Here is a 21,974-nt window from a genome sequence, read left to right as displayed (position 1 = left end):
CCCCCCCCCTCCTTTAAGCCCCCCTCCTTCAAGCATGGTCGGGTTTTGGGGGGTGCGCACACGCGTGGGGCAGGCGCGGGGTGGGAGGGTCGAGCCAGCCTTCCTCCTCCTCCTCCCCCTTCTTTTTCCCCCCTTTTCCCTGATTTAACTCCCCCCCCAGCCCTCCTCAGCCGCCTCCCGCCGCCCACATCAAACGCCGGCCCCGGGGGCCATTAACAACTTAAAGCACCGATCGTACCTGCGGGACAAAGGTTTTTGCTCCAGGCCACGGGAGAGAGCATCGCTGTCTCTCACCTTCCCGGCTGTGAACCCCCTCCTTTCACCTCCCCCCTCTTCTCTAACCTCCTTATCTCCCCGCCCCGGGGGGGTCTCGGCCCGGCCGCCGCCGTGTCCCGCATCCCGCATCCCAGCAGCATCTCCCTGTGCTCCCCCGGGGGGTGTTGGACGGGGCGGGGGGGGGAGGAGACTGACCGAGGGTTTTAAACAGCCCAGCCCCATGGTGGAGGGCGGGGGGGGGGGGCGGGAGGTGATGGATGGAGACCGGTGGGAGCAGCTAAATCCAGGCGGGAGCTAAATCTCCCCTCCGGAGGGACCTGGACTTGTTGCTTGGGGTCTGGAAGACGCGGCGGGGACCTGCTGAAGGTGGGGAAGGTGGGCAGTGGGGAAAGGGGGGTGGTGGAGGAAAATCGCATCGCTGGTGGTGTTTTGGTTTTGGCTGGAAGGCTGTGCCCACGCGAGACCTCTCCGGCCGCTGCTCACCTCGGGGGAAAGTGGAGCCGGGGGTTTTCCGCCCGCTCCCCATCGCTCTGGATCGCGGCCGGGGACCCGGCTGGGGTTTGGGGAGGCCCGTCGCGAGATGTACCAGAGTTTAGCCATGGCAGCGAACCCCGGCCCTCCGGCGTACGAGGGGGCAGGTGGCTTCATGCACAGCGCGGCCGCAGCGTCCCCGGTCTATGTGCCCACCACGAGAGTCACCTCCATGCTCCCCAGCCTGCCCTACCTCCAGAGCAGCGGCTCTTCCCAGCAAGGCAGCCCCGTCTCCAGCCACTCCATCTGGACTCAACCCGGAGCCGAAAGCGCCGCTTACAATCCCGGATCTTCTCACCCTCCCGTGTCACCTCGGTTCTCCTTCTCCACCAGCACCCCCATCCCTGCCACCTCTTCCCGGGAAGCGGCGGCGGCTTACAGCGGCTCCTTGAACCTTTCTGCTAACGGGAGGGAGCAGTACAGCAGGGGCTTCGGCAGCTCCTACTCCAGCCCCTACCCGGCCTATATGAGCCCCGAAATGGCCACGACCTGGACTTCCTCGCCCTTCGACAGCCCGATGCTGCACAACCTGCAGAGCCGAGGGACGCCCGCGGCCGCCCGGCACGCCAACATCGGTGAGCACAGCCGGGATTGGCACAGGGGAGGGAGGCTTTCACCCCGTCACTCCCCTAGATTTTGGTGTACGTACCCCTCTGCGTGTAGATTCAGGATGCGCGGAGGGCAGGAGGGAGAAATTCGGGGTATTCGGGATGTCGCTGTCGGAGCCGCTTCTCCGGCTTCAACCCCGCTGTGCTGTGGTTGCCCCCCCTGCACACGTATTTACTCTGAAAAACCATTTCCAAATATCCTCAAAGATTACAGCTGCCAAAAAAAATTTGATAACATTTAAATAAAATTTCGGGTAGGCCCGAGGCAGCAAGGAATGATGTGACGGGCTCCGGCGCCAAGGCCCTGCTGGCTCCACAAATAGCTCCGAGGGGATTTGGGGGTTGCGATGGGGATGGTCGTGGTCTCCAGGACCACGATGTTCCATGGGCACGCAGGCAGCCCCTCCCTGAGCTGGATTTAGGTGTAAAACCGGGAAAATTTGTTGGGAAAATCAAGAAATCAAAGTTCGGTCCGCGAATCCCAGATCTTTCCTTTGGGTTGTTTTACATTCCTGCCTTTTTAAAATTATTTTTGGGGAGTTTGGTTAGGCTGGAAAAAGGGAGATTGAAGGGAAATTTAGAGCTGAGGTGAGAGAGACGATGGAGAAGGAAAAAAAAATGCATCCACATTTATTATCCTGCTTTTTGGGGAACTCAGGCACATCGGAACAACCCAACCCTGTATTTCAGCGCCTCTTTGGTCCTAAAAATCTCAGCCCTGATCTCCTGTGCTGCTCCCAGTCTTGGAACTTTTCATTTCATTATGCTTCTGGTTCCTACGACCAAAAATTGGTCCAAATGGCTTAAAATATTGTTTTTGTTTTTTTCCTGGGGTGGAAGAGGGATAAAAGCACAGAGAAATGCGGGGCACAAATTCGCATTGCAGCTTCATAAACCCTTTTTTTCCTTCCCGCCTTCTCTCAGTGAAGGTATTTCTGTCGGTTTCGGGGTGGGGGTTAACAAAGAAAATGCCTCAAATTTGTCTGCAGATATTTTTTAAGATTGTGTTCTTAAGCCTGAATTTTGGAGTGTGAGTTTTTCATCGTGTCCAGCAAGATTTGCGTTATGTTTAGCATTATTTTAAGATGCTAAAAGACGGAAAGTTGGGCGCCGGTGAAGGCTTGGCCTTGCCAATGTCTTTTGATTTTCTTTGGGTGCTAAGAAATTGGTTAAGATGGGGAACAGATTATGGATAAAATTTTAGCCAGCCAGGCAATGTTTTCGGGAAGCCATGAGAAGGTGGAAAGTAGAGGAAAAAAGCAGGATGAATTAAATAATCAAATATTAACTGAATATCAATGAAGACATATGAATATTTGTATTTGACTATGGTGCCATCTGTTCCTTGGAGAAAAAACAAATCCGTTTTTTTGCGGTGTTATCAGAAGACTCCTAATAAAAAATAAACTAAACCCGAAATAATATTAACGAAGAATTGCAGCTGAAAAATACCCGGCAACTTTTAAAGTGCCAGAGACTGGGCATGGGGCTTTGGAGGTTTCGAGCCCTGTGGTTTGCGTTGCAGGTCTGCATGTTGGTGGCAAAAAGTGCGTTTTATCCGGGCTTTTAAGTAGTACTGGGAAGGGGGGATGAGTTAAACCAGTCCAGAAAAGGGTTGTTGATGAAGGAGAAAGGCGACGGGACTCCCCTTCATGGCCAGGTCCTGATTCGGGTCCGGATTCACGGGATCGCCGAGGGCAGCGCGGCAGAATCCACGGGATTTATTAGCACGGGTCTGATTACGTCTCTACCTTGAATATGGAAAAGCCCTTGGATTTTAAATCAAAAGTGCTTGGGTTTTGATTAAAAAAAAATAGAAACTTCCTGAGCGCTGGAAAGTTTTAAATCCAGGATTAAGAGGGATTTTTGGAAGGCAGCTCCTTGGGGAAGCAGGACCTGCCCCGTTCCCCCTTCTCCCCCGAGTCGGGACGCGATCGCTGCCGGGTCCCTCCTCGACGGCGGGGCGATGCTTCGAGCAGGCTGTGGGTATCGAGGGGGTTGTGTGAAGCGTGTAAAGGCTGGCTGGGGGTTCTGAGCTTGGAGAAGTGTTTTATTTTAATGATTTTAAGAGTAAAAACCCTGAAGGCACTGAAAGATGTGTGTGTGTGGGGAAACACCGTTGTGGATTGCACCCATCACAGACCCACTTTAACACCACATCCGAGCCTGGCTCAGCACCTGAGCAGTCCCTGCATGTGGAATCGACTCCTTCTTTGCCTTTCCTTAGGACTAAAGATATTTTTATTCTCTGCACAATGAGGAATCTCAAGGTGGAAACGGAATCCTTCGCTCAAGGCTCTATTAAATCAAGCGATATTTGCAGTGATCTCGTTTTCTTTTCCCAAAGAACCACCACTTTTGGATAGTGCTAAATGCAGGGCATCCGCAGGGCCACTGAAATTTGAATTATTATAATTTTTTAATAATAAAGATCAAACTTGAGCATGCATAGCTGATTATGCAGACATGGATTCACAGTCTATGCAATTGGGCATTACATTTTTTCCCCTTTTTTATGTATATATATATCCCAGTAACAATAAAGAAACATGCAAGGGAAAGAAGTTTAGTGAAAATGTATTCGGAGAAAATAACACTAAAAGAAATAGAAATCTTTTTTTTTTTCTCTTAAATAGAGGAATTTGGCTTGGGTTGAAACGTCATAAAGCACTGGGAAGGTTGGGTGGGTAAACTCAAGGGCCCATTTGAAAAACTTCCCCTTGGTGTGAGTTCAAAACGCCAAATTTGGGCTTTTCAGGGTAAGTTTGGTGACTGATTTCATTACCCTGAAGAGCAGGATCAGACCATGCGGTCGAGGCAGTGAACTTGCTCCAGGCATTGCCTGGGATGGAGTTACAGTGAATTCCCGACTTAATGAGGCATGAAAAGGACCAGCTGCAAAGTCCCCTCTCAAAAGACTTCCCTGCCAGCACCAAAAACCTCTCGAAATCTCTCCCAAAAAAAGCCTGGATGGGCAGTTTGCCTCTTCTCCCTTCTCCAGGCAGAGGGGAGCAGGGATGGAGGGCGGCACGGGCGCCTGAGCGCATCCAGCTCACAGCGATTTGCTGCCTCCTGGATGTTTCCAGGCTGGGAATAGAGGGTCAGATTCCAGTTTGCCATCCCCACTCCCTTTAATTTTGCTTACAGCGGGGATTTTACTTTTGCTGTGGGCTCAGGAGGTTGGGAATAAATCGGGGCGGGTGGCTGTGGGCATTCGTGGTGGGTGCTTTTAGGGCTTTTTTTGGCTAAGTCGAAGTCAGGGCTCCTCAAACAGGCACCGCTGGAACACAGTAACAGCATCTGGGAAGATCAAAGCCTGCAGCAGACGCTGGGCTGGAAAATGCTTGTGGTGGGGGAGATATTGGGAAACAGATCTTAAGCTTTGCCATAGGGATGCTAAGAGATTTGTCCTGTCGCATCCCGGGGCCGGCATTCCCAGTGATTCACTGGCATTTGTTACAACCCTCTGCCCTACAAGCAGCCCCTGACCTTCCCTACGCATCGCAGGACACGGTGGTTTGTCCCTGTGGGGTGGCAGGAGATAAGGGGAGCCCAGAACCTCTCCTGTCCCTGCCCCAGGAGAGATGGGACCGTAGTATGGAAGGATGGGGCTGTTGGATGGAGGGTTGAGACCGTGGGGCGGTGGGATGGGACTGTAGGATGGAAGGATGGGGCCACAGGACAGAGAGATGGGGCTGGAGAACGGCGGGAATGGCTGGAGGATGGCGGGATGGGGCTGTGGGACAGCGGGATGGGACCGTAGGACGTGTCTGCATTTTACAGGGGATCCTACATCCCCTGTTTCGCAATCGGTTGCATTTCTCACCTCGGGGAAGGTTTGCCCAGAGCTTTGTTCCCCTCTGCGGGTTTCAAGCCACCTCCTGCTCTCCTGCCTAATTTAATTGTCACTCGTCAGTCTGGGATTTGGGATGAAACCCACAGAATTAGGGTTTCTGATCTTTGAGCAAGACGAAGCTCAAACAGGCAAATGTTTATTCCCCCCCAAATCCCCAAACAGTAGATTTTAAATTGCAAATAAAGCAGCAATAATAATAAAAATATCACCGTCATGGGCACTCTGTCATCCTTATTAATAACTTAATTCCTTAATTAAAAATTGCACTTTATTAACAAATACAAGTGCATATGTTGTATAGAACATATGGTGTAGTATATAATATATTATAAATGGTCATCAATTTTCGTAGAGCAATAAAACTTAAGGCAGTGGATAGTGGTGCTTAATCTAAGCCTTTATTAAGTCAGGATTAATTATTTTTCTCTTCCACACACACCCTCATGTGCATTTCTTTATCCCTGTAAGAATAACAGTAATATTTTTTTTTAAGAGACAGTCTGTATTTTGCTCTCTCCATATTTTTTTGCCAGCAATTTCGGAGGAAAGAGGCAAAATCCTTGGAAACAGATGAGCATTTATCAGGCAGTGTTTCCCAAAGGAAACCAGCCCAATCCTGATGCCTCTGTATTCTTCTTATGATGGGAAAACCTTCGCTTTGAGGGCAGGGAGGAGGTCCCCAAAACTGGTTATCCCAAATGCAGAGGGGTATTTTGAATGTGCAAACTCTCTCACTCTAAAAATTTAAGGATAAATTAGAAAAAAAACCCACCAAAAAAGCACCAAACACCAAATAAAATCCCAAACTGGGTGAAAAAGCAGCAGCACAGTGAGTTTTTGTGCCTGAAGGTCGGCAGCCTGTTGCTGCCGGGAGAGGATATGTGGACAGGCTGTTAAAATAAGGTGGGAAAATGCAATTTGAAGGAAAATCCAATTTTAAAAAAATTGATAGTGTTGTCCCAAAACCCGCAGAGACCTTGTTTCTCATCGGCACAGGGCTCTGCATTGAAAATTTTGCTCCTTGAGCCCCTTGGAGCGTTGTGAGCACAGGAAAAAAGGAGTGGAGAAATGGGATATTTGGGGATCTCCCCTTGCTTGGTGATGTTCCTGGGTGTACACAGGACAGAGGAAGGTGAGGGGATCCAGATCAACATCTTGGGTCCTTCCAGGCTTTTGCAACCTAATTATAACGAGACTTAATGAAGCTTCTGCTTCCCATTTGGGACTCATCCCTGCCTGTGAAACCAGGTGGAAACCTACCTGGAGAGCTCAGTGCATGGGCTTAAAGCAGCCAGTTCTGCTCATGCTGGGAGGGAAGAGGCGGAAATGCAGATTTTTTTGCTGGGACAACCGTGCTGGCCCCACATTCCAGGCACGTATGATCCCTGAATAAGGTGATTATGCTGCCGAAACCTCTCGGTTGTAACAGTGAGGTTGGATTGTTACAGGCACGACTTGATTTGGAGGGAGGAATGTGTGCAATTATGCCTGTAGGACTGCAAAAAAAAGGGAGATTGGAATATTTGGAAATGCCAAACATTCACCTTGTCGATGGGTCTGAATTCGCGGTGCCGTCTGGCAGGAAGGCGTAAATACGCCTTTGGCAGGCGAATGTGAAATGCTGCTTAAATAACCAGGGAAATTGGTGAGAATATGCTCTTACCTCTCAAATTTACCCTAGTAATAGAAGAAAATTTCATTATAAGGTTGGATTGAGTTTTTTTTTAATCTAGTGGTTAAGAAAAAAGCGGTGGGTCCCCTTTGCAGGACAAAACCCTTCGCAGCATGTCTACGATAACGTCCCGCATTACAAAACATTAAAACGTCTCTGGCCTTTCCAAGTCTTCCCCACATCCCTGGTCACGGTGACCCAAGCTGTAAATACATCTGTAATGACAAATTAAACCCAATTATCTGCCATGCCTGAGCAGTGAGGTCTTCCTGCACACGGGTGCGTGACAGTGCTTGAGAATAATTCGATCACCGTTGGCTGTGGCACGAATGGCATTAAAATAAAGGCTCTTCTGAAAGGCCCTGAGTTCCTGCCATGCCAAGGGATGCCGTGCTCCTGCTCCAAAAATGTTGGGTGTTTTCCCTTACACTTTTCCAGGAGCTCCTTGCTGCAGGGCATGTTGAGCTTGCAGCGCTCCCCGTGCTGTTGCACCCTTTCAAACACTCGCGGCGCTCGGTGGTGATTTCTTTTTCAATATGATAAGTTTGAGCTGGATTTTCTCATCTCCCCCAAAAAAGCACAGGCTGGATTTGCTTAGAAAGAAGAGCTGGGCAGAGATTTTCCAAGCTGGATGCAGATCTGACCCCGCCATCAGTGCTGAAATGTTTCAGCTTTCGGGTTTTGGCAAGGGCTGGGTTTTAAAGCCAAGTTTGGGGCAGTGTCAACGGGAAGCAAAGATATTATTTTCCTCTCCAAGAAATGCCCAGTGATTAATTTTTTTCTCAATTATTTGCTGGCACAGAGGGGTTTTTTTTGCTTAATTAGGTGGATACCTAAATGTAGACTGAGCCCTTTGGCTGGGGGGAACAAAGTTAAGTCATTCCCATGTCTTTTTGCTGTTTTCTCTGGGCTGTTTTGCCCAGGTTGCAGGACCAGCCCTCCCCCAAAAACAGATTCTATATGGATAAAAAAACCTCAGCCTCAAAAATACCCACATTCATTGCTTAGAGGTGAAACCAGCCCTGTTTTAAAGCACAAGGAGGTTCACCGGGAGCTAGTGCAGGATCAGGCCCATGCAAAAAGATTCCATAGGGAAGAAATGCAGCCCACTGCAAATTACATGGGAATTTCCATGTTTTCTTGGGAAGATGAAGGCCCAAAATCCAGTGGGACCTTTCTTTTTTTTTTTTTTCTGAAAAGTGGCCACTTGGTTTATATGTTGCAGCATAAAGGGATTTGTGATTTTTTAAAATTATTTTTAGAGACCCGTAAAGGTGGTGAGCTCCTTATCAGAGCCAGCTGGGCTTGCACCTCTCACACCAGCCTTGGGAGAGACTCAGAAATTCATTTTGCTTGTGAAAGAGGAAAACAAAAAATCATGGAAAGTCAAGGAAAAATAAGTTTTCCACCAGAGGTGGGGTGAGGGCAGCCGGATGAGGGACACAGCCGGGCCAATCTCCCATCTCCACCAGGGACTGGTACTGGACGCTTCTGAATCGGGGATAACAAAATCGTTGCCTGGAAATGTTTCCTCCTAATCCCTGGGAATTAAGTTGGTGTCTGCTGAGGGAGCATTTCAGGAGAGGTCCCGTGGTGGGGGACCTGCTCTTGCTCTTCTTCCCGAAGCTCAGCCCTTTTCCATTGGTCGGTGCTTCCAGCGACAGCGGGGTGGAATTACGGGGTGCTGGGATAGGGCTGGGAGCCTGTTGCCTCCAGGCTCTTCTAAAAGGTTAAAACCCAAGTCTGGGGGCAGAGATGGAGAAAGGAGGGAGAAGGATACCAGGCCAGTCCATCAGAGCAGGATTTTGCCAATTCCTCCTGGTTTTTCCACACTGCTTGCACAGAGCTCTCTAATATTTAAGCAAATTCCAGGTTGTCCTCTGACCTCGAGGGCCAGGGGGTCATATTGTCTCCTTTGGCTCTGCAAACATCTCCAGACAGTTCAGGAGACATCCCCCTCTTGCAAGATTCTCAGCTGCCTGTGCTTTGGAGCACCTCAATTTCCCTTCAAGCTCCAGTTTCCAGACTCATGTTATCATATGCCAGGCTCTGCTTTTGCAGAAAAGGAAGGAGCAATTTTTCTGGACAGGGGAGAGGATGGAAAACTCTGATTCCTTAATGTTGAAATTCTAGAAGAGGCAACAAAACCCCCCAACTAATATTTATTAGTTAAAGTCCTATGAGTTTCCAAGTCAGGCTCTTGGGTCTGCAAGTCAGGGAGCCACCATTATTCAATATTCAGGGAGCCACCATTATTCAATATTCAGGGTTTGCAGCGCTGGAGCTGTAAAAAAATCAGTGAGACTGTGAGCCCCAGACATCAGGACTCTTCTGAATGACGTTTGGCCCCAGATGTCTGAGATTATTTTGGGAAGAGAGTACTGGCCCCAGGGGCTGGCTGCTCTGGGGACTGGTTGCTGGGAAGTTGGGACATGCCTCAGTGGCATGGAGCATGAGAGGGGAAGTTGATTTGGGAGGGGTGTCTCATCCTCATGCTCCTCTGGGCTGGGAGGATGCTCTGGGTCCCAGGCATGACTGAGGTTTTTATCCGGGAGTTTCCCATGTTCAGTCCTTCCTTACTTCAATATGACAAATCAGTGGAGCTGTATCCTGACCCTCTGGATGTGAAGATCTGTCCTGGAGGGTCTTTCCACCTCCCAAAACAAGTAGGACCACAAGCAGGAGGCTGAAATCCCCCTCATACCCCCCCCTTTGCCTCCAGCCAGGGAAGGGTCTCACTCCGTCAGTGAACTGCCTGCCCTCCCCATCCACTTCTAGTCCTAAACCCACATGCCAGTCAGACTCTGCCACCTCCCTTCACACAAAATCAATAACAACGGGTGAGCAGGTTAATTATAATCACAGAATAAACGCCACGGTCTCAAAGTTCACTCAACTCCAGCAGCATTTCAAAAACGAACGGACGACGCCAAGAAACTTTCATTGATTCCTCCAGGGCAGGTGTGGGAGTTTGAACCTGTCCCCAGGCTGATCTTGATTTGAGACCTGCTCAATTTTCCTCCTTATCTCGACTTTCCCCTATCTTATAATGCCTGTTATTTTAGATAAAAAGTCCAATCAATTGAGTTAGAAAAACTGCAAGTTATATGTTGCCCTGATAAGTTCGGTACCTGCCGTTTTATTGGCCTGGGCTGTGAACTGACCCCTGCAGATGCTTTATCGTCCCATCCTCCCCCCCCTGCTCGGGGGCTGAGTTGACTTAACGTCCAGAATAACTAATAAAAGAGGAAAAGAGAAGGGCCAGGGGTTAGACAAACTCACTGTCCCCTCTAATGGGATGAGCCGTAGTAAACACCTTTTTTGTTTGTCCCTGGCTGGCGTCCCGCAGGGAAGCCAAAATCTGGCCTGGCTTATGGTGGAGCTCCTCTGAGTGGGATTTATCAGTGTAACACCTCCAAACTGGAGGCAGAGCCTGCGACTAAATTAGTGAAATTAGAAGAAAACTGGGACAGGGGTTTGGATATGTCAATATTGGCCAGTGCCATCATTCTCAGTCATGGGCTGGACATGTGGAGGCCAACGTATTTCATATATTCCTACACATGGTATACACATGTTTTATATTCATAAAATGGAGGCTTTTAATGTATCACATATGTTTTACATATACAAAGTGAGTTTTTAAAAATATATGTATGCCTGTGTGGGTTATACTTGTGCACATATGTATAGATATAAGTGCACACACGATTCTGTATGTTCTATATAGTAATATAATAACAATTTTTATAGCAAAATCAGAGAGAATTGACTGGAGATGATTCTTATCTTGCTACAATGGCATTCTTAAGGACATTCCTGGCACCCCTGCCCTTGGAAGGGAGGTTGGAACTAGGTGATTTTTAAGGTCCCTTCCAACCCAAACCATTCTGTGATTCTATGGCATGGCATATATATATATATATATACACACACACACATATAATAATAATAATAATAATAATAATAATACAATTGACTGTATTCCTACAAGAAGGATCTTGCCCATTTGACTTGGATAAATGTCTTTCCTTCTGATCTGTGCCCAGCCTGGGAAAAAAGCCACCCCAACCTTTGAGTTTCTGGAGTTGCAGAAATGAGGGTTGGAAGATCTCTAGTCCAGTCTCCTGTTTGAAGCAGGACAATCACCAGCAGTGGCTGAGGGCAGTGGTGACTTCATGTGGATGAGGCTTGGGAATGCCCAGGAATGGACATTGCCCCAGATCCTAAAGAAAATCAAACAGACCATGCTCTTCAATCACTGGTGGGTTTTGGGGTTGTCCTGTGCAGGGCCAGGAGTTGGACTTGATGATCCTTGTGGGTCCCTTCCAACTCAGGATGTTCTGTGACTCTGTATCAGGGCTCCTGACACAGCCCAAGCACAGATCACCTCAGCCTGACCCCAGCATCTCCTGGTGCAGCTCCTGGGGAGCAGTTTGGATGTGACCACTGCAGATTGGGGTCTCAGAACATCTGAACATGGCCGGACTCTGTTTACTGGGCTTAGGGTGAGGTTTCACTGGTTACCCAGTAACTGGTCTCGGTTCACCAGTTACCCTGTAGCCATAAGGCCAATTCCCATGGCTCAGCCACGGAGCAGCAGCTTGGCATGACTCCACAGCACACCTGCTTGTGGTCCCCTGTGGGTTCACCATGTACAGCTGCATGTCAGACGTGATCCTTTACATGTGCCCGACTTGGGAACAGCTGCCCAGGTGGGATCATGGAATTGCAGATCCCAAGCTTTTCTGATCTTCTACATTTTTTTCCCCACTGTCCCTTCCCTGAGGTCATCAAAGAAGAGTCTCTTGTCGGACAAGTCCATTTGGAGATGGGCCATATTTCAAGGAGGATAACACTGAGGCTGTTTTTCCCTAGTCAAAAGAGAGAAAGACCATTTCCAGATGCCTTCTGCCAAGCAGACCCCAGGCTGTGGATGGCCCCATCCTGCCCATTCCCTGGGCTCTCTGTGCTAATCTGAGATTTGTTAAAAAATATTTGGACAGTCGATAAGCAGAGGAATCTCCTGTTTAACAGAAGAGCCCCAGATATTTACAAGTGTAAGAATTGTAAGTAGGAGTAAGGAAGGGGAGGTCACCTTAGTGGGTGGGATCAGGCCTGTATCCCAGCAGAAGGAAACAGACCTTGGAGTTCACTCAGGCACAGCCTGACAGTCAGCAGAAGTTGCTGTTGGACACCAGGTTGCTATCAAAGGGGTGGCCACGTTCCAACCAAAAGACCCTACATCCTTGGGGATTTCTGCATTCCTGTCTCCTGTAGAGCAGGCTGTGCACCTTTGGGATGTGGAACATGGTGCTTCAGTGTGGAGGTTGACTGTCCCTCCACTCAGCACTGGTACAACCATTGGGATTGGTGGTTCGGGGTCTGGTGGTTCTGGTGTGATGGAGAGCTGTGAGTGCTTTTCCAAGCAACCAGGTTGGCCAGTCCCCAAGGACCATCTCCTGCCCCTTCCTACAAACAGTTTGTTTAGATATGATTTAGAGGCATCCAGGTCGTTTCCGCCCACCCTTCTTCCACCCATTTCTTGCCTCCACACTTATGACTGTGGCCTTTGAAAGCTGTCCTCTTGCCCCCCTACAGTTTTGCTCCTTCTCATAGGGGAAGAACATTGCCACAAAGAGATGAAAAGTCTTGTTCAAGGGAATCTTGTTGCAGAGCCAAGACTGAACTCAAAGCCAGGCCTAGAATTTGACCAACTGTGTCCCTCTTGCACATGATCTCAGCTGGTCCTTTGGCTGCTTCTACCTCCACTGTCCTTCAGACTGGGGAAAACATATCCATAAAGGAAAGGAGTATTCCTGGCTGCTGGCAATGGTGTGTGCCACAGACCTTGGCTTGCCTCAGGCAGAGGAGGGAACGTTGCAGGGGAGGGACACGATGTTCCCTTTGCCTTGACGGGAAACATTTGGCCTGGGAAGGATTGCACAGGAACAGTCTTTCCGTGGTGTTTCATGAGGCGAGGGAAAACCAGCTTTCTTTGCCTTTTAGAAAGCCAGACTGGAAGTTGAATGTTTCATTAGCAATCAGTAGGGTCTTTATGTTTTCAGAGGGAAAACTGCTGGGTCCAGGCAGCCAACTGAGTACGCAATCATCTTCTCCACCATAGACGTGTCAAATAAACCCTAAACCTTTCTGAGACAGCACCAAGCCATTTCTGTGCAGCTGCACAATGGTGCTTTTTGCTTGAAACCATATTTCTGGCTAAGTGTGGGGAATTTACCTGTTTCTCCACTTCCTGCAGATCATCAATCACACAAGTGATGCCTTCTGTTAATCCAGAGCAGGGGAGAGTAGGGAGTCACATTCCCACCAGCACCCAGCCAGTGAGGGGCACTACTCAGACAGGCACTGTCCTGCTCTCCCTACATCTGGGTCTGCTAGTCTCTAAAATAGTGGGGCCCTGGATAAATTTCTCCCAAATTCTGCCAGAGGGGAAACAGGCAGAGAAGAGGGAGGGGGCAAAAAAGCCAATGGGCAGAACCTGTTTTTACAGAAACACGCTCAACTCCATTAGCTCCATTCTCAGCTTTCTGATCCCAGCCTGTGTGCTGAGCTGATGATGTCCCCATGGATAAAGGACAGCTTTCCATTGGCTCCCCCATACATAAATTTGGGCTTTTTTATTTACAGTCTCTCCCCATCCTCTACTTTTTTTTCCTCCTTGTTTTGCTGCCATCTTCCTTTTCAGTTCAGCCCTTCTCCGCCATGGTCTTGGACCGAGCAGCACTTTTAACTGCTGTGATCTGACCACAAACATTTTGCTGTTTTTTTTCCCCTTGAAACTTCTGGAATTGTGCAATTTATGGGAACATCTCAATCCATTCCAAAGAAATAGAAGATGTGACTTTGAGTTCCACTACCTGCAGCAAAACACTGATTAAAAGGAGCCTGAAAATCTTGTAGTGTAGGAATGGTTTCCATACCATCACTTTTCAGTTGAAACAATCTTGGGATTTGGGACAAAGCAGTTGGGAATGCTGAATCCTATTCCCCTTGCCATGCTGTTGTGGCTGTCCCCTGTGGAATTCCAGGGTGTCCATGTCCTTTGCCTCAGCTGCGAGTGCCCCTGAGAGTCCATTTGGAATTTGTGTATACACAGGATTGTGGCTCTCACCTCTTATCATAACAAATTGTTTTAGGAAACTGCTTCTCTGCTGGGAAAACTGCTCTCAGGGTCTGTTTAGAGCCCGTAAGTGGCCTGGCTGTGTTTGAAGGACAGCTTCTCCTTTGTTGAGTTGCTTCATTGGGTTGAGAAGACACTTCTGCAGGGGGAAATGTTGATATCAAATATCTCTCCAGCTGTAAACAAAACTCCAGTGCTGTATTAATGGAAGTCTCTTTCCATTCCTCTTCACCCAGAGGGGGTGAAGGCAGGAGAGGACTGGAGGGAAGCTGAAGGTAGATAAACTCATTGTTTCTCATGCAGGAGGATCTGACCCAAACCAGTGTAGGGAGGGCTCTTTGTCCCCTTCCAGAGGCTGGTCTGGGAATAGAAGTTTATGAACTGGGTGCTGGCTCTGAGCTGAAGGATTCAAAGTCCTTCCTTTTTCTGTTTTTATTTCTTTGGGTCCTGATCCATCAGTTTTATGTATTCAAGAGGATCCCTTCATTGCTAACAGATTTCTCTGTAGAGTTATGGAATCCCATGAGTCGGAAAAGACCTTGAAGATCACCTTGTTCCAACCCCCCTGCCACAGGCAGGGATACCTTCCACTAGACCAGGTTACTCCAAGTACCATCCAACCCAGTCTTAAACACTTTTAGAGGTGGATTGTTTAAAAAGAGCCCAAAGATCTTGACCTAGGAGTGGACAAAGTGTCAGGCTGGTAGAGTTGGGGTTTGCAGAGATGGTGGAAAGGCCCAGAGAAGGCATTTCAAGCCTCTCTCTAGACTCAAGCCCTGGGCAAGCTCCCTCTGATCCCCAGTTGACTTGTTGCAAGAGGGTACCTGGTTCTCCTGACTGGGAAGGCAGAAGTCCTCAGGCTTTGGGTGAGCCATGTCCTCGATCACAGATGCTGTCACGACCTTCCTATGCTGGGAAAAGTGCCTGTAGGGGTGGGCTGGCCGTGCTCAGATCTGCTCTGTTGTTGATCCCAGCATTGTCTCTAAAGGTTGATCCCTTCGGACTTGGAGGTGGATGTGAAGGACCCCTCCCAATGATTAAGAGTCATGAAGGGCCATATCCAAGAATTCTTTTTCCCTACAAGACCCCAGCATCCCACTTAGGAGTTGCTCCTGGCTCCCTGGGGACTGAATGTCCCATTGTGGAAAGTATTTCTGACATGAGCATGCTCAAGGCCTCACCCAAGATTAGGAGGCTGTTGTGCAACACACAAGTGACATTTCCTGCCCTGGGGACCTTGCAGTGCCCATAAACTGTAGGTGTGAGGGGAAAAAATCTCCTTTGACACAGCAAGCTGATGACCAGGATAGGGATGGGACACAGTCCGTCCTCTCCGCTGGTCATTCAGAGACATTTCATGATCTGCTTTCACGTGACAAGCTCCTTCATTGACTAAAGGCAGGGTTTTATGAAGAATTAAGTAGAGGGCCATCAGCATTAGTCAACACCAGGAGCCCAGCCCATAAAATGATCCAAAGACTGATATTATACAAGATAAGGGCTCTACAAAGGCACGTGGGGGAGTTCAAAGAGGAAGATGAGGCCACTCAGCAAACACAAGGCTACTCCAGCCATGAGCTGGCGTCCTTCTCAGCCTGATCAGCAAACCTTATCCCTCCCTCAACCCTGTCCCAGTGCTGGCCATACCTGGCTTTGGGAGAGGGAGTAAATCTTTCCAGCAGAAAGGCTGTTACAGAGGTCACAGGATGGACCCATAAATCTCCATTATCAGGCAGCGGCTCCTGTGCCACGGGACGGAAATTATTGCCCTGAGTGTGACTGGGGGAGCCTTTCCTTCCCCCCTCATTGTTCAGGGCCCTCTGGGAGCCGCTCGGGCAATTTGCTGCCTGAATAAACGTTTCCTTTCCCGGCTGCTAAGTACAAGGAATAAGTGTCAGGGGATCTCATAATGCCAGGATTTAGAGCTCCAGCCCCGAGACAGAAGCCAAGAAAACACTTTGCTGCTTTTTCCTGGGGAGTCTCCCTAATCCTCATTATTAATAACAGTGACAAATTAAACAATTAGCGCACTTGAAGCCCAGTGACCTCCATGCCCAATATAGCTCAGACTGATGGTGCATCCTGGTTCCTGTGGGCTTGGAGTCCTGGGAACATTTGGGTTTCCTAGGTCTTGGACATCCACCCACATCAAACCACGTGGGCTGTGGGTCTTCAGGTGATATCTTCTCATTATTTTAGAGACCATCAGGTTTTTGAGAGCAGGTGTGGCCAGAAGGACAGCTCAGAAAGCTCCCCTTGAAAACTTCATCCCTAAATTTAGTGATGGCATGAAATCACATATATATAATTTCTTTGAGAAAGAAATCCAGTCCCTTGCCTTCCTTCTTTGGGGCCCAAACACTCTTTGTTAATTAAAGGACATGCACTAAGACCACATCATCTTCTCTAAGCCAATATCCAGCAGTGTCCAAGACACTTCCTTTGCCATCCTCAAGCTCGCTTTGGAGCAGGTGAGGATATTTTTCCTCCAGGTGGTATCTCTGCAGGTCAAGGAGCTCTGAGAGGGCTCCAGGAAGGTTTTTAATGAGGTTGCACTCCATGGATGTCATCTTCTGACTCAGCACAGGGTGGTGCACGTAGAGGACGCACCCATCTGATATGGCCCCGTGAGGGCTGTGATTAGGGAGAGCCACCCATCGCGTGGAGCCTCCGTGTGCCCTGGGAACAAAGTCTGTGCCTTCTCTGATTCCTGTTTATGAACATTCCCAAGGATCACCTCTGTCTGCAGCTGAGAGGGAAAATTGCACAAATATTTATTATTATCACTATTGTTTATTATTATTATTATTGTTATTATTATTGTTATTATTATTATTATTATTGGAAGACGACGACTTCCGGAAAATTAAACCAGTGAAAGTCTGGATGGGAAGCTGAGTAATCTGGTCTAGTGAGCAATCTGCCCATGGGAGGGGGTTGGAAGGAGATGATATTTAAGGTCTCTTCCAAACCAAAACTTTCTGTGATTCTATGTTTCTGTGATTCTATGTTTCTATGATTCTATGAAAGTCCCTCAGGAGAGAAGCTCCAGTTCAAATCCCATGTAAACTGAAAAAAAAACAAAACCAAAACCAAACCCACCAAAGAAAAAGGGAAGAATACAGCTCAGACAAATATAGATGGGAAAGGAGAGCAAGTCTCAAGACTGGTTTGTACTGGTGTTTTGGATGTCTGATGACAACCACCAGTGAAAATAATGTGGGCAAATTAGCTGGGTGCCACACCAACTCTTGGGAAATAACACTCAGCAGCAAATTTGATTATTTTCAGAAAACAAGAGACTTACACTTTGCCTGGTTTCAACTCCACATCCTCTTCTTTTTTTCCTAAAAACAGAAATATGCCCATATTTGACATTTCTTCCTATCATATTCATTTTCAGAGACCTTCTTATTGAAGAGCTAGTCCAATTCTTAGCATTTCTGAGAGACATTAGGAATTTCCTCCTTTTTATTTGATTAAAAACTTTCATATTTTGTTTTTCTGCTGGAGAAATGTCCAGGAAAGATTGTATTTTGCAGTTAGTCACAGATACAACTCAAATCACCTAAGTTTCAACTGTTACCTTTTGATTACCTCTGCTCTGCTAAATTCTCCCTGGATTATGTCCACAGCTCTGTACTGAATTATTTTCAAAGAAGAAGGGATTTTTCTCACAGGACAAAAATTACTGTGAAAATAATTTGCCTTTTTCTTTGGAAAATGATAATCAAAAAGCTTAACAACTTCTAAGAAGAAAAAAAATAGTGAAATGTTTTCCTTTCTTGAGATTTTTCAAGGAAATGAGTTCTTTCCTGACCAGCTGTTCCAATCCCTTCTCTTTTCAAAGGGAATTTATTTGATCTAGATTTTGGCTGTAATTCAATTGCCATTTTAAAGGGGAAAGCAAGGCATTATGGTTGTGGTATCACTGAATCCATGTGGACAAAAATCACCTGGAGGGATTCCCATCTCTTTGAAACCACCAGAATTGCTCAAGGGTAATTTTCCTAAGCTGCTGAGAAGATATTGGATTTCTGCTTTTCTGGCTCCAGAGCCCCTTGGATACACTCATGTACTGCTTTCTACCATTTCCTCGTGGGCACATGGTGTAACCTCTTGGAATTTTTAGCCTGGTTTTCTAGGGAGAATCAGGCTCCTGTAAATCTTTTTCTCTGTGTCTCTGTTTACTGGCGCCACTTCATTTTTTTTTTAATCCTTTGGCTCCTCCATGGTTATGCAGTTTCCTGCAGATTTTCCAAAAATAGTCTGGGTAAAAGAGAAAATAAGGCTGATGTCTGAACATAACCCCTGTTAGATATCAGCGAATCCGCTTGGGATTGAGACACAGCTCAGCAAGAAGCCAAATTTTGTCGGTTTGCTCCTTGGGGAACTATTGTCTTCCAGCAGGAAGCTGAGATACTCATATAACAAGCAGGTGGACAAGCACAAAATACAGTGATGTTCTTGGCTTCTTGAAGGCTTTGTAGGGAAGGGTGAGCTGACTTGTGCCTTTCCAAGTGATGGTGCAGTCGAGGTGTGTTGTGCTGACCTCTGCACCACCTTGCAGACGATCTCGAACTCCCACAGTCAGAGGGATTGGACTGGCCCAGCCCAGGGCAGTTCATAGAATCCCAGAATGGTTTAGGATGGAAGGGAACTTAAAGATCATCTCCTTCCAAACCCTATGCCATGGGCAGGGACACCTTCCACTAGACCAGGTTGCTCCAAGCCCTGTCCAACCTGGCCTTGGACACTTCCAGGGATCCAGGGGCAGCCACAGCTTCTCTGGGCAACCTGTGCCAGGGCCTCACCACCCTCATATGGAAGGATTTTTCCTTAACATCCAATCCAACCCTGCTTTCTGTCAGAGTGAAGACATTCCCCCTTGTCCTGTCACTCCAGGTCCAATTGTCCTCGCTCTCATGTCACATTGCAGCTGAGCCTGGTGCAGGATGAACCAGGAAGGTGGTGAGTGAGTGCACCAAGCCCTGGATAGTGGCATCAAGCACGATGGAGATTTCCATCAAAGGCTGAGCCTCTGACACATATTAATGCCCAATGATGCCTCTTATCTGTCAGCCTGAGCCAGGGTTAGAATCACAGAATCATGGAATATTTCTGGTTGGAAGGAACCTTAAAGATCATCTTGTTTCAACCCCCTGCCATGGGCAGGGAACCTTCATGTTGCACATGTGGATTTGTGTAGCTCAGGAGATGCTTCTCTTGCAGAGAACAGGGAGGAGGCACAGGAACATCTCCTCCCTTGTCTCTCTGCAGCCCTTCCCCTTGGCGAAGGGCTGGGAGGGAGTTGGGATGGGCTGGGTGAGGAGAATTTCCATGGGGGAGCAGAGCACACGGCACAGCTTTCCTGCCCCACTGAGATGCTCTGGCAGCTCTTTGATGTCGGAGCAGTCCTGCTCTGTGGGTCCAGGCCTGTGTTTATCCATGGTCACAGGAATTTGTCTGGATTGTAAACACGGCTGTTTGCCTGTCCCAATCTGTTTGCCCTGGCTATGTCCAGTCCTGAAAATTGGATAACATCAGAGCAGAAGGGAAGGTTTCTATTTCTGTCTCCCAGTATCCATGTCCCAGCACATCCCTGCTGCCACTGAAGTCCTGCAGCCAACACTGTATGTCAGGGAAAGGAGTCCCTCTTCCCAATAACCCTGGAGGCTTCCTTGGGAAAGGAAGAGCTGTTTCTTGCAACCTATAAAATCTCAATGTTTTGTGATATCTTGAAATGTCCCTTCTGGGCTGAGCTGAGAACCAGAGCAGTAATTAAATGTATGGCCACATAATTAACGGAGTGTTTTCCCTTCTCTCCTGCCATGGCAGCAGAATTCTTTGACGATTATTCCGAGGGGCGAGAATGTGTCAACTGTGGGGCCATGTCCACCCCGCTCTGGAGGAGGGATGGCACGGGGCACTACCTCTGCAACGCCTGCGGGCTCTACCACAAGATGAACGGCATCAACCGGCCCCTGTTCAAACCCCAGAGGAGGCTGGTAAGTCCCGATCACACAACGCGTGTGGGGTGAGGATGAGGCGCAGACCTGGGCTAGCTGGAGGTGACAGCGATGTTTCAACTCCTTGGGTCCCCATCTGCCCAGCTTAGGTGGTTTTGGTCCAGATTTCCAAAATAAGTCAGATTTTCTCGTGCTTGTGACACTCCAAGGCCTTGTACTGTCCAGACCAGTTCTCCAGGCACTCAGGCCAGGCAGTGGAAGGGGCTGTAGGACAAAGAGCAGTACTTTGGTGTTGATTTAGCCACTCTTTGCTGTAGTATCCCTCTTACCCTTAGGGTCCTTATTCCCTGGTCACTGCTGGATGACCCCTCTCACTTCCTGGTGACTGGACACCTTTTCTGGATACCCTGCTCCTGGCTCCATTGGTTGAGCTGAAACAGAGTTTGAGGGGCAGGTCAGGGCATCCCAAAATCTGTGGAGTCAGAGTGGGGTATGCATGAGGAACCTGGGGGACAGAAAGGTTTATCCTGAAGAAGAAAAGGCTTTGGGGTCACCTAATTGTGGCCTTCCAGCACCTGAAGAGAGCCTACAAGGAAGATGGAGAGAGACCTTTTACAAAGACATGGAGTGACAGGACAAGGGGGAATGGCTTCACACTGACAGAGAGTAGATTTAGGTTAGATATTAGGGAGAAATTCTTGGCTGTGAGGGTGGTGAGGCCCTGGCACAAGTTGCCCAGAGAAGCTGTGGCTGCCCCATCCCTGGAAACATTCAAAGACAGGTTGGATGGAGATTGGAGCAACCTGGTCTAGTGGAAGGTATCCCTGCCCATGGCAGGGGGTTGTAACAAGACGAGCTTTAAGGGTCCTTCCAACTCAAACCATTCTGGGATTTTATGAGCTTGACATTGATATCCTGTCTGTCCCTGCCCATTTTGGTGAGGGACTTTTGGGAAGGTCTCTGTGTCCTCAGGGACACGAGTCCATCACAACCTCAGGCAGAAAGGAGCCACCAAGGCTCCCCTGAGAGCCTGTTTTCCCAATCCTTGTCTTCCACGAGGCTCCATCACCAACCTGACCTGCCCTTTGCGTCGCTCAGACCCGTCTGTGCTCAAACCCAGCCGTCCCCTGCAAGTGTCAAAAATGCCACCGGCAGCTCGAGTGCTGCCACCAACCACAGACACCCAGCGCCCTCTTGTGAAAACCCCTTCCAGACACTGCACCGACCGATCCAGGCAGGATTTTACCTCGGCACCCAGGACCTTCCCTCTCTCATTTCCTGGCCTACAGATTATTTGTGTAGTCAGGAATGGCCCGTTGGGTACCAGGGTTGGTCCTTCACAGCAATGGATTTCTGCACAGTCTTGGGATAAGGCTTGGAAAACTCCATAAGAAATATAAATCCATGGGTTGTGCAGATCCTTATGTGCACTTTTGTCACTTGGCTGGGCAGTTGGCAATCTGGAAATCTTGCAAAAGTGGCCAAATTTCTGCTTTTTCCTCTACAATAGAATTTCCATGAAGAAAAGGAGGATGTCTCTGGATGCAACACAGGGGTGTGGTGAAAGTAATGCCAACTGATCTGCCTAAATAAATATATTCAGTGCAAATGACTTGGTTTAATCCGTGACTGTGTAATCCAGTTTTTTTGGAGACTGAGATACTCCAGAGAGCCCTGCTAGGGGAGATCTTTGCCTTTGCTGCAAGCTCTCTCTTAAGCTCTCACTCATGATCAAAGCTAAAACATGGTGAAATCACAACAAAAGTTTGGTTTCTATGCACCAAAGGGGTTTTCAGCCTTCAAAGTCTTAAGAAGTACTTTGAGTTTCAATTTTTTCTTGTGCTACAGTTGTAGATTAACTGATCCTATTTAATAATGAGGGAGAAGACACGGAGGGAAAGCTGTGGCAAAGATCACA

The 21,974-nt window shown here is 48.2% G+C and overlaps 1 protein-coding gene across 4 annotated transcripts in view; it reads left to right on the top strand.

Moving 5' to 3' along the window:
- The first annotated feature begins 520 nt into the window (after positions 1-520).
- The window catches only part of GATA4 (GATA binding protein 4), a 30,577-nt gene continuing 9,123 nt past the window's right edge, over positions 521-21,974 (top strand). Inside the window, exons 1-3 of one of the 4 annotated variants that reach the window (XM_027697820.1) lie at positions 521-642; positions 1,141-1,382; positions 19,926-20,095. In XM_027697820.1, coding sequence (XP_027553621.1) covers positions 1,274-1,382; positions 19,926-20,095 — 279 coding nt within the window. In that variant the 5' untranslated portion in view covers positions 521-642; positions 1,141-1,273. The other 3 variants (XM_027697821.1, XM_027697819.1, XM_027697818.1) reach the window with 3 other exon arrangements.

Source organism: Neopelma chrysocephalum, unplaced genomic scaffold (genome assembly GCF_003984885.1).
Source record: "Neopelma chrysocephalum unplaced genomic scaffold, ASM398488v2 Primary Assembly neopelma1_123, whole genome shotgun sequence".
In the NCBI taxonomy this organism is placed as follows: domain Eukaryota; kingdom Metazoa; phylum Chordata; class Aves; order Passeriformes; family Pipridae; genus Neopelma; species Neopelma chrysocephalum.
This window is presented reverse-complemented; position numbering and strand designations above follow the sequence as displayed.